Source organism: Bidens hawaiensis, unplaced genomic scaffold, assembly GCF_021521415.1.
Source record: "Bidens hawaiensis isolate Kalapana, Puna unplaced genomic scaffold, B.hawaiensis_p1.1 tig00005637_1, whole genome shotgun sequence".
NCBI classification, from domain to species: Eukaryota; Viridiplantae; Streptophyta; class Magnoliopsida; order Asterales; family Asteraceae; genus Bidens; species Bidens hawaiensis.
Window position 1 is genome coordinate 45351 of NW_027491366.1, and position 12421 is coordinate 57771.

Genomic DNA, 12421 nt, shown 5'->3' on the forward strand with positions numbered 1-12421 from the left:
ATGTGTTAGTTTTGTTTTCTAACGTGGAGCGTATGTAGAAAAGTTGATAAACTTGTGAATATTGAATAAATAAAACGTTACAAGAGTCTCTCTTTTATAGGGAAACTCTAACTTGTTATCAAATTATCATATAAGAAATTAAATACGACTATAAAGAAACTAGAAGACGTCAAAGGTGATACATGTTACAACGGTTGATCCACATTTCTTCAACATTCACTCTAGAAGATGGAGGTCAAGTGTTTAAACCTTGCTTCTTGCCTTTTATATTCTGACTTCGAAGTACATTTGTTTATAGTTTGTTACGGATTGTCATTACGAATAATATAACGATGACATTCGAAATTTCAAACTATTTCATGACTTCTTACATGTGATAGAATTAATCAAAATTTTAAAAATTCATGCTAAAAAACAGTCAAGTTTTTTTTTCATTCCTTTTTAAAACTCACATGCTTTTACTTAAAAAACAAATACGAAACCACAATAAAGAAGTTGTCCAAATATCAATATAATGTGAGGGGAGTCTCCATTTTTTAGAGATGGTTAAAAGTTGTTGTGGAAGGAGGAAAGAGAAAATGTTACTGTTCATGGTTAAATTTGAAGAAACACACTATTCACCTCTATAATTTTTTAATGTTTAAGAAAGCGGTTGACGGTTGTGAGTGAATGAGAGATAAAATGTAATGATAAAAGTATAAAAAAAATATTATTTAATTGAAAATGGAGGAGAAAAGATGATGTTTTTAGTGTAATTATAGAAATGGAGATGAAGAATGGAATGAGAATGCTCTAAACTAAATTTATTTAAACAGTTAAAAGTCAGAAACTTTTGGTTAGAATCTTAAATTTGAATAATTTCTATTGAATTTTCAAAATAGAACCAGACCCAAAGTTGATAGAATTTCAATTATCAAAGTTAAACGACATACATAGAAATAATTTATGGATCCACCGTTAGCCAAGAGCACGACTCTAAGTAATATTTAGAGATAAATTAAATGAAACATGTTGTTGAAACATGCATACATGATAAAAACAGAAAAAACTTAACATTATTAATTTATTACTACATGAACATTGAACATAGTTTTGTGAATGACAGCATCGACAATAAAACAAACAAAAAGAAAGTGTTTCTTGGTGTACTAAAATAAAAGTACCATATGACTCGGTACCTTTAACCCGTTTCTAGGGCCCGCCAGAATAATAATGACGCAAAACATCCTGAACTACTTTTCCACGAACGGATTTAACACCTCGATAATTTGGATATTCCAACGCTAAAAACAACTAGACACATCAACACAGCAAATGGTTGATAGATAATCCCCTTGTCATTATTGGATCCAGTTGGGGCTAAGCAAAGTATCTCTACTTGAAAGGAGGCTACTACCGAATAAAGATAACCTTTAAGCTACTTTCACATGCAAGTGTCGCATTACTCATTCAATAACGTGCGGTCTTAATAACGAACTTATAACGAAAGCGCACAAAAGTGCAATTCAAAGATCCTCCTACCATTGACGCTTTTACAAATATCTAACGTATTATGATTTCAGATATTATCTAAGATACTTAAAGCAAATTGAACGAGTCACCCTTCCAGAATATTCAAACGCCTTTTCAGCTTCACGATATGATTCTGCACCTGCTGGCGGGCCTCGGCTAATCTTAACAGCTCATCTGCCTCAGAAAATCTATTGAACCATTGACCATGTTGATGATCTTTAGTATCACCTCTTTTGTTGTCACGTGTGTCTTCCGTTGGCACTGTGACGTAACAAACAGCAAATCATAATCCAATTTTGCACCAATGGTAAATAATAAGTTTAAAAAATGAATGCAGTAATTGAAATTTGTTAATTTACCATGAGTTAAGTTCAAAGTGAGTGGAATACGTGGCACGATTACAGATGGATGATCATGAACACGCGCAAGAAACTTATCAGATGGGTTTGGGAAAACGATTTCGTCATAAGACTCAACAATTACTGGTTTCTTGGTGGATAAAGGACCATGCTCGACTTCAGAGTATAACTTCAGAGGGTGAAACCTGAATATAATGATGATGTAAGCATAGCATTTGAACTACAAGCAACAACGAATTAAAGATAATGATGAAATCATTGACTCACAAGTCTAACTGTTTATCACAAACATCATCGTGGAAGAATATTGAGATGGCTATTTCAAATTCACCCCATCCGCGTTCGGTGAGCTCAAAAGGAGGTGATTCCACCACTCGCCTCGCGTTACTGAAGCTAGGATGCAGTTGAAAAACGACTTTTTTGATGACTGCGCCCAAGTCCTCGTTTGTGGCCCCACGCACGTAAACAGTCCACACATGAGATTGAGTTCTAGCAAACGTCAAAAAAGTATTTAAACGTGTCACTCAAATGCCTTTTACAACTCTACAATTACTGTTAAAATACTTGTAATTGGATTTCACTTACTCGGTTGCCTTCTTTCCTAGCCAAAACGAGATAGTTCCATAGGCGATGGGGACACAGATTTCAAGATCTTTAATCTTCTTGGTTGAATTCTATGAACCCGAGAAAGTAACACAACATATGAAACCATAAGCAAAGATTATTTACGTCACAAAGTTCAGTCAATCAGTCTCATTATCATATACCTCCGTTTAAAAGTGTAAACCGCATATAAAACTTATATTCAAATGTAGCATGTTTGAGTCTAGGGGTGTACACGGACCGGACCGAACCGGACGAGAGCATGTCCGTGTCCGTCCGTTAAGCTTTTGACGGACAAACGGACGGTTCACGAACACTCTACCGAACGAAAATTCATGTCCGTGTCCGTTCATTAAGAAATTGAGTTTGTCCGTGTCCGTCCATGTCCGTCCGTTAATATTTTAAACGGACGTTAACGGGCAATAATGGGCAAACGGACACTAATGGACATTAATGGACAAACAAACATGTGAACATTAATGGACAACGAATACTAATGGACAAATATAAACGGTTACATATTAACACCAAGCATATATCTAAACAACTTCACATACAAATTAGGAATTACACCATATAGCATCCAAATATACTTAACACTTAATATATTTACATAAAGTGGATCACTATAGTATAAGAGACATCAAACATTGTAGTAATATAAAAGTGTTATTAATAACACTAGAAATTTCGAAGTTAAATTACGATACTGGATAGATATAAACACTAACGATACCTGACGGACATTACTGGACGTAATCGGACGAACGTTACCGGACGTTCACGAACACTATCGAACGGACTTGGCCCTTGTCCGTGTTCGTCCGTTAAGCTTACCGAACGGAATTTTTGTGTCCATGTCCGGTTCGTTTATTAAACGGACGAACATAAACGAACTTCTTGCCGAATGGACGCCCGGACGTCCGGTTCGCTTACAGCCCTATGTTTGACATATGAATGATGTCAAGTCAAGCTTAGTTCAAGACTAATAATTAATTATGAAGAAACTCAGAATAAACTAATTGATATTTCAACTACAGTAGAAAACTCATTTGGTGGCTTAATCAACTACAGTTCAAATCCTCAGATTTGCCATAATGAACCCACCATCATATATCATATTCACTCATTTTCTATTCCGCACTCAACAATAATTCTCACAAACAGGGTGAAATTATTTAAAGTTTCAAAATTTATTACTTTAACAGTAAACCCAAATGCCAATTACTAGGGTTTTCGTGATTCCCACAATTCGGGACGATCAGACGACAACAAAGGCATGCATTGGAACACCAGAAGCTACAGGTACATATCACCTCACATAATTGTAAATAATAATAATAATAATAAGAATAATAATAATAAAGTAAGTACCTTGTTGTTGTTGTCTTGGTGTTCAATTTCGATGGGAGTTGAATCGGATTCTTCAGGCGGGTGCGAATGTGTGTCATCCTGATCACTGCGAGTCATGGGTTTGAGAGTGAAATTGGGGTACAATGTGAGGTGAGTCGGGTAATTAGGGTTTGAAATGTTCAATTGGTTTGATTAGTACGACGAGATGATAACCCACCCGCCTTTTTTCCGATGATGATAATATTTGTACCGGATCTTGACTTCTTAATTCTTATTCTTATCATGTGCTTTTTATTAGGAACTGCTACAATTTTTAATTGTTAAAAACTTATTATAATTAGGCAATAATAATACGTAGCACTTAATATTTATGGATATAAACTAGCTAATTAGATGTTCACCTCCTCGTAACTTTTTCTTTTATTTATGGACTTCAAACATTGTTAAGGACTTTTAAATTTTTTCACTGTATAGGATTTAAATCCATAACTTTCTATTTCACACCTTAACAACTTTTAGATTTTAAATTATTTTTAAGTGTTAATTTATCATTTTTAATGTAAATAAGTTGAAAATATGACACAAAATGTAATTATTTATTTATCTTTGTCTTCGTATCACACATTTTTTTAATAATCAACAATAATGCCAACAAACTAATTAATTATAATAAACCAATGAAAAAAGTATCGGACAAAGTTCCACGATCAACAGTTCAATTCCATGGTCATGCTATGTGCTAACGTCCTACGTGTACACAAAAATGCTGCTTAGAAGTTAAGAAATTTAAGTTAATACCGACATAATACTTATGAACACAAAACTGTACTTTTTTTCTCAATATTTAAGTTTAATGAACTTGGGATTAGTGTGAATGACTAAAAAACTTATATGATAAAAATCTATAAACCGATTAACACATAATCACCTCTTATATATAAAAACATTTCAGTCTCATAAACATATGACAAAAAATATATATATACGATTTCACCTTCAAACTACACATGAGTTCGACCTAGAAATCTTCTCATAATAATTGTTGACAGAATATTAGTACATTAAATTAAAATTACAATAAAAACAGAAAATATAATAATAATTTATTTAAAAGTTTCAAACCATATGAAATAAAGTGATATTTCTAGAACTCGAAGGGCTTCCAAACTTTAATTTTGATATATTTTTTTCCCAGGCCACCAAGCCCACTATCAAATACCAACCACTTAAAGTTAAAACTCACACGCGTTAACCATCCGCCCTAAAAACGCCGTACACCGTTACCAGATCCGCAACCATAGATTCCGATCGGAAGCGTAAAGAGCCTGCAGATTCATCCGCCCGAAGCCACCACAGCCACAAACACCACCACCGTCACGATAAGAAGTCCAAAATGTCATCCTCTTCCTCATCCGATAAAGTTAGGGCTTCGCACATACTCATTAAACACGAAGGATCTCGTCGCAAGGCTTCCTGGAAGGATCCAGAAGGCCGCGTTATTAGCAACACCACCAGAGACGCTGCTATCTCTCAGCTCAAGGCGCTACGCGAGGATATTGTTTCCGGGAAGTTGAAGTTTGAAGATGTTGCTACTCGCTACTCGGACTGTAGCTCCGCTAAACGCGGTGGCGATCTCGGTATGTTGTGGCTTTTTTATACTTTTAGGTTTTTGTTATTTGTTAGAGATTTAGTATCGATAGGTGTTTAGAATTATATGATTTATGTATTTTATTAGTCTAGTTTAGTTTACTGATTATGAATTCTGATGATATTGAAGAACCTGGTTATGGTTGTGGAAGAATGAAGCAATTAGTATGATTTGGTTATAGTGTTTGTTAGAATAGACAGTATAGATTTAGTTACATTCAGTTAGTTAAGTTTGTTAGAATAAACTGTATTGAATTAGTTACATTTAGTTAGTTGGTTAGTTAGCTTGTTGTTAGAAAAAACAGTATAGAATTAGTTACATTCAGTTAGTTAGTTTGTTAGAGTCAACAGTATAGAATTAGTTACATTCAGTTTGTTAGTTAGTTTGTTAGAATAAACAGTATAAAATTAGTTACATTTCGTCAATTAGTTAGTTAGTTAGATAGAATAATTCTATACTGTTAGGATGTAATGAGACTATAATAGGGCTCCAACAATATTACAATATTACAATAGTTAGGATGTAATGAGACTATATTAGCATGTTCTGTGAAACACGCTTTGTTTTGTTTGGGAAAACAGAGTGAACGAAAATTTTATATGAGGAAATTAACATGTCTGTGACTAAAATAGGGCTCCAACAATATTACAATAAGCTTGCCCCAGTCACCGAGAATCCGAGATAGCAACATTTGCCAAAACTAGATTTTGGTTCGAGCTTCAAAGCAATTAATTGCAACGCGAATTGACCTGCTGAGCGTTGTCATCATATACCATCAAGGTTTTTTTCTAGGATATGCAAACATGATCTCAAAACTTACAGACCATGCGAGATTGTGGTTTGAACTTAAAGGCTTAAAGCCAATTGACTACAATAGGATTGGCCTAATGATCACCATTTGGTTTAAAGTCCAAACCACAATCCCGCATCAAGTTTTGCAGGTTTTGAGACCATGTTTGCATATGTCAAGAAACAAACTTGGTGGGAAGGGATGCTAACGGATCATTAGCTCAATTCCTGTTGTAGTTAATTAAAGATTGGTTTTTTTTCTCATAGAACAGTTAAATATTTTGGTTCGTTATGTTCTCATCCTTATCCTAGATGTTAGTAATCTTTTTAGAAGCGACTTTTCTAATTAGTAACAAAGTTTTATTGTCATTCTTATGAAGAAAAGATGGTTCGATTCAAACATTGGTTGTTGCATAACTTTGATGCAGGTTCATTTGGAAGGAAGCAGATGCAGAAGCCATTTGAGGAAGCGACATATGCGTTGAAAGTTGGAGAGATAAGTGAGATTGTGGATACTGATAGCGGTGTTCACATCATCAAGAGAATTGGTTAACCAGTGGTAAGGACAGATATGAAGTTTTCTGTTGCTGTTTCTTCTTCGACTTCTATTATGATTTCTGTTGTAACTTGAGTTGGGCAATTCTTCACTTTGTGTTGTTTTGTTGGAATCATATGGAAAACTAATGACATATGTTTGAATAATAATTTTGTGAGATTGATTGAACTATATTGACATGTTATTTAAGTGTCATGGGCTATAGTCCTGTCATGGACAAGTGATGTAGATTGATTGAATCTCGTGTTTTGCACGTGATGGTTTTTTTGGTTTATTTCATTATCTGTATTGATGACCGAAAAAAGACTGTATGACTTTAGGTGTGAAGGGTTAAATTCTTAGGTCATTTCTAACACTTTCCTCTGGTACTTTCTTAAAGGAGATGACGAACATGATTTGAAAACAGAGTATAAATCCAAGTGTAGAAAATGGAGATATAAAGTATATTCATCTACATAAGATGGCAGGTCAAATAGCTGTTTAGGGTTCTTCGAATTTTCGTCCTTGGCACTTGGGTTCGAGTACTAGGAAGTAAAAGAAATTTGCCTTTAAAAGAAAAGGGTAGGAATGACTGGGCAAAGTTGCTATTCTTTTTTTCGTTTGTTTTGATTGCCTTGTATACTTTTATGAATGTGCATGTGAGCATGTCCGGCCGTCCAGGATCCAAATTTACCTGTTCTTTTTCATATTAATAGAATAGGTATTGTTTTATATGTTACTTGTGTCTAATTTCATCATCTTGATGACAGTTGCCCTAACTAAATTTATTTTTCATCGTTTTTTGCTGACTGTTGAAGCTATCGAAAATTAACAAATGTTGTATTGTTGAATTGCACACAAGAAAGATTGATTGGTGTGGTAGATGAAAAACATGTTTTCTTCATGGCTCCAGGCTCCTTAATAAGGGAGGAGGGTATCCATTTTTCTATACCAACGTCAGATATATCCCTTGTGTAACCATTCTGAATACATGATAATATGGGTGAGCAATAACCGAACTATTAACCAAAATTAACTGAAAACCGAATCAACCAAAAATCGATTACCCGAAAAATGGTTATCCATTATTTTTTGTACCCTCGATTAACCAAAATTAACTGGACCAAACCAATTGTACATAAAGATTAATTACTAACATAATTAGCTCTTCACCTTTTAAAACTAGAATTTTGAAACCAGAGTTCATAATTTGGAACTAATATGTATAACCTAATTGTTTATAATATTCATTTTGGGTTTGATTAAAGTAAATTCCTTAACAAAGGTAAAAATAATTTAGTCAACCTTAAAAGTCTTGGTTTAATGGTTAATTAACCAAACCGAACCAAATCAGCGGCTAAGAACCGATTAACTAGAAATCAAATGGTCATTGTTGTAAATAACTGAAGTGTTCAGTTATTGTTTCGATTATAACCATTTACCGAACCTAACCACACCCAAGCTTGATATTCTTCTTTTTTTGACTCCCAGACCAAATCTAGGCGGTTTTACTGATAAGGAGACCGCCCCCAAAAACCCTCAACAAACCTTGGCAAGTGTTCTTTATGGTAAACACGTACATGATTTGGAGGAGCGATTCGATATGACCCCGAGACAAAAGACAGTTTTTGCTTGTCTCAAGGGGGCTCATGCCCATGATTTTTTGACTATTGTGCCCATTGAAGGTCTTTGGCAACGGATGTCGGCAATTGAATACAGAGCCATCCTTAAATAACAGCTTATGATTCTTCTTTTCCCTCCAGACGAATAATGCCCCATTTGTAAAAAAGCCTGTTTGGATAGATTTGGTGAGCATGCCCTCCACTGTAAGGAATTGTCGGGATTCAAATATCGTCACGACTGGGTTAGAGATTTCTTATGGAATGTGCTTAGGCGTGTCGGGATCTCAGCCAAGAAAGAGGCACCTGTTAACTTTCTGAATGATACGCCAAAGAGAAGTCACGACTGCGTCCTGCGGACGTTCTTGTGTTTGGTTGGGCAGGGGGTAAGCATGCATGTGTCAACCGCACTAGGGTGTCCCCATTGGTGGGGCTGAGAGACAGTGGCTTCGTTTCGGGACATGTGGTTTTGAGAGACAAATCTAGGAAGGTTGCTAAGCATGAGGCAGCGTGTTTGGATAATCAGCATGTGTTCATTCCATTTGCCTTCGACGCATTTGGATCCCTAGCTCCCGTGGCTGTTCCCTTTTTGGAGCGGGTGCAGAAGGTGGTCCACAGTGACTCGCAGAGCTCGGAGAATCAAGAATTGATATTTAGTAGAATAGGCTTTGCGATTCAAAAGGGGATAGCGGCGCAGCTTGTTGCTCGCTTATCCATTATTTAGATGTAGCTTGGTTTGTGTTAATATTATTAAAAGAAAAATTAACCCAAAAAAAAATTCCTAGTCATTTCTACAAAAAAATTTAAATAATAACAAAATAACTGCTATAAAGTTGCTTAAAAGATGCAAGTATAGTATAGCAACTTACCCAAACAAAATAAAATTCACAAAACAACTACAAAGCATTAAAAAATATAAAAAAATAAAAAACAAAAACAAAAATTTAGTTATCTAGCTACAACACTAAATAAAAACAATAAAAATTTAATTGTCTAAACTACGTATGTTGGTGTTCGCAATTTGTTCCACGCAAATTAAAGGTTTTCGTGGGGTTCTTGGCAATGCAATTCCATAAAAATATCACCATTTGCTTCTCTATTTGTTCGAAGTTCGATTTGGTGTCTATGGAACAAATCGCCACACTTTCGTGTTTTATATCATATTGTGAAATATAATACAAACATCCATTATATTTCTAATTTTGAAAGGATGTTGATACGTGCATTATCACTTGGTCACCTAGGGATGGCAATGAACCCGAAACCCGACGGGGAAACTCGAACCTGATGGAGAAATCTACAATTTGCTTCCCTGGAAAATATCGTCGCTGGATGGATTAACCACTGAAAACGAAATTGCAAAGTTTCTACCACTGGTATTTTTTGGCGGAGCAGTCTATGCCCTTTCCGTCAGTTCGTGAGTTGACTGACCAAAAAAGGTTGAAATGACCATTTTACCCCTGAGCCTTTAATTAATTATAAAACTAATAATCCAATATCGTGTAGAGTGTGAGGTTCGAACCCCCGACCCTTGGTTTAACAACAAACAACACCAACCATTTGAACTGAACTAATGTTTCTTTTACATATACAATATGAAATATATATTCATCACTTCCTCATCATCATCATCATCATCATCATCTCCCTATCTTTCATCATCTCCATATACCAAAGTGTACAACACCAAACTCCAATTACAAACACAGTTTCATTCTTCCTAAGCTAATGACGCATACACTGATTATATGACTACAAACACTAGAAACAAATTAACATAATCAAATATGAAAAAACCACAATTTATTAATTGATTAAAGTAATATCTGTTTGTGAATATATCATATTCCATTGATTATAATTTAATCAAATTATAATTGATTAAAGCCATTCAAATATAATTTATAAAAAATTAACAAATCTAGATAATAAATTATAATTCCAAATTTCAATCAGTTGGTTGGTTTGTGCAGAGATCAATACAACCCCATCATCTTCTTAACTTCTTTCCACCGTCGTCCAACCCCATCATCTTCCATCAAACCCACTTCACTATTCTCATCAACCTTCATTCCATCAAACCCACTTCACAAACACCTAACCAAACCACCAACCACCACCACCAAACCCGACCTACCACCAATCCACTCCGTCCTCCAATACAACCGCAAACCCCAACTCTCCGGCGACATGCCACGTGTCGTCGTCATCACCTCCGGCAAAGGCGGCGTCGGTAAGACCACCACCACATCCAATGTATGGTATGTATATATGTAGGGATCTTTTTCAAGAAACGACATCAAACTTGATTAGACTGAAGGTGGGCAGATCTGAAAAACTTTAATCTTGAAATGGGTATATAGAAATTTGTAAAAAAATATAACATCTCTCTATCTTCACCATCATCATGGAGGTGCGACGGGGAGGGTGCGACGGGAGTGTGGAGGTGCGGCGGTGGTGGAGGTGCGACGGGAAGGGTGGACGGGAAGTGGAGGTGATGAGGTTGATGATGATGAAGATCATCGGATCTCTCTCTCATTATTATTATTATTATTTATTAATTTATTATTATTATTAAGTACAATGACAACTTTACCCTTCACCATTAACGGTCAACGCTTGGTCAACTGACAGAAGGAGACAAAAAAACCCGCCCGATAAATGTAATGGCACAACCTTCGCAATTTCGTTTTCATTGGTTAATCCATCCAGTGACGATATATTCCAGGGAGGCAAATTGCAGATTTATCTATTTTGAAATATAATACAAACATCCATTATATTTCTAATTTTGAAAGGATGTTGATACGTGCATTATCACTTGGTTACCTAGGGATGGCAATGAAACCCGAACCCGATGGGAAAACCCGAAACCCGACATAGTTGGGACGGGTAATACCCGACCCATTAGGGTTTGGGACGAGTTTGGGATTAATTATGAAAATTTTCGTTGGTCTGGGACGGGTTTGGGATTTGTAATATACCCGATTACCCGATAACATTAACTCATTTACCTGATTATATACCCGATATACTCGACATAACTTTTTTTATGTTTATATATAATATACTCTAAATATTTATAATATATTATCTGTTGAAACATGTTTATAATAATTATTTGAGAATTTTATTTTTATAGTAATAATTATTTGTGATCGATTAGTTACATTTTGTCAAAACCCGATGGGTTTTAGGCTGAGTATATCCAACGGGTCTTTTGACAAAACCCGATTAGAAACCCGAAACCCGATGGGAAAACCCGAAACCCGACGGGTAACTACCCGATTAAAACCAGACGGGTTTGGGATGGACTTTCATAACCGGGTATGAGTTTGGGAATACCTAAACCCGACCCATTGTCATTCCTGTCACCCTCAAGCCCACATTCTCCACTATTGCATGCATATTCTATATTATTAGCTTCTAGTAGTCCATGATCCCATGTTTTACATCCATGTTTCATGTTTCAGTTGTTTGTTGTTTAGCCTATAAAAATGTTTATTTGATTAGATTTAAGGTAATGAAACATATGATGAAAAGTTGCTTCAATACCTATTTTCTCTATCTTGTTTTTTGGGAGCGTTTGCCTACTACAAAAGGCTATCAATCAGACGCATTGCACGGGCATAAAGTCGAACGGTACCCTTAACAAACTTTTAAGACATAAGAAGCCCGATACGTCTTTTCTTGCCGCTTCATGTGCTACCTGAACCTTTTTTTGCTTATCATCACGTGGATAGTAAACAATTTCGCAATAGTTGCCCAACTAACTATATCCCGTTAGTATGATATATTGTATTGTATTGTGTTAACCTCAAATTGACACTTGGGTGCGGATCCATGCACAACCTTGTTGAATAGATGATTGTTGAGGATATTATTTGACCCAACGATACAAAAAAATTGCATGTCGAAACAATAAATCTTGTGAGGTCGTTGCTCAGAGCATGATATATAGTCAGGTACTCATAATCACCTATTATGTATTGACCGTACCAGA

The 12421-nt window shown here is 35.5% G+C and overlaps 2 protein-coding genes across 2 annotated transcripts; one reads left to right on the top strand and one right to left on the bottom strand.

Annotated features, from left to right (window-relative positions):
* Positions 1–1241: 1241 nt before the first annotated feature.
* LOC143630264 (transcription initiation factor TFIID subunit 14b-like) lies at positions 1242–4049 on the bottom strand. The gene is made up of 5 exons (XM_077099324.1): positions 3849–4049; positions 2457–2545; positions 2139–2360; positions 1872–2056; positions 1242–1773 (listed from the first exon to the last, which is right to left on the bottom strand). Exons 1-5 carry the CDS (start codon positions 3942–3944, stop codon positions 1598–1600), a joined length of 768 nt encoding a protein of 255 aa, XP_076955439.1. The 5' UTR covers positions 3945–4049; the 3' UTR covers positions 1242–1597.
* A 1004-nt stretch (positions 4050–5053) lies between these two features.
* Positions 5054–6991, top strand: LOC143630265 (peptidyl-prolyl cis-trans isomerase Pin1-like). Its single transcript, XM_077099325.1, has 2 exons — positions 5054–5464; positions 6693–6991. Exons 1-2 carry the CDS (start codon positions 5221–5223, stop codon positions 6815–6817), a joined length of 369 nt encoding a protein of 122 aa, XP_076955440.1. The 5' UTR covers positions 5054–5220; the 3' UTR covers positions 6818–6991.
* Positions 6992–12421: the final 5430 nt, after the last annotated feature.

Excerpts from the sequence above, each read along its gene's own strand:
- LOC143630264 (XM_077099324.1), bottom strand. The coding sequence starts at position 3,944 with ATGACTCGCAGTGATCAGGATGACACACATTCGCACCCGCCTGAAGAA. Across the intron at positions 2,546-3,848 it reads ACCAAGACAACAACAACAAG|AATTCAACCAAGAAGATTAA; the intron begins GTACTTACTTTA and ends TCGGGTTCATAG. Across the intron at positions 1,774-1,871 it reads CACTTTGAACTTAACTCATG|TGCCAACGGAAGACACACGT; the intron begins GTAAATTAACAA and ends GTTACGTCACAG.
- LOC143630265 (XM_077099325.1), top strand. The coding sequence starts at position 5,221 with ATGTCATCCTCTTCCTCATCCGATAAAGTTAGGGCTTCGCACATACTC. Across the intron at positions 5,465-6,692 it reads TAAACGCGGTGGCGATCTCG|GTTCATTTGGAAGGAAGCAG; the intron begins GTATGTTGTGGC and ends ACTTTGATGCAG.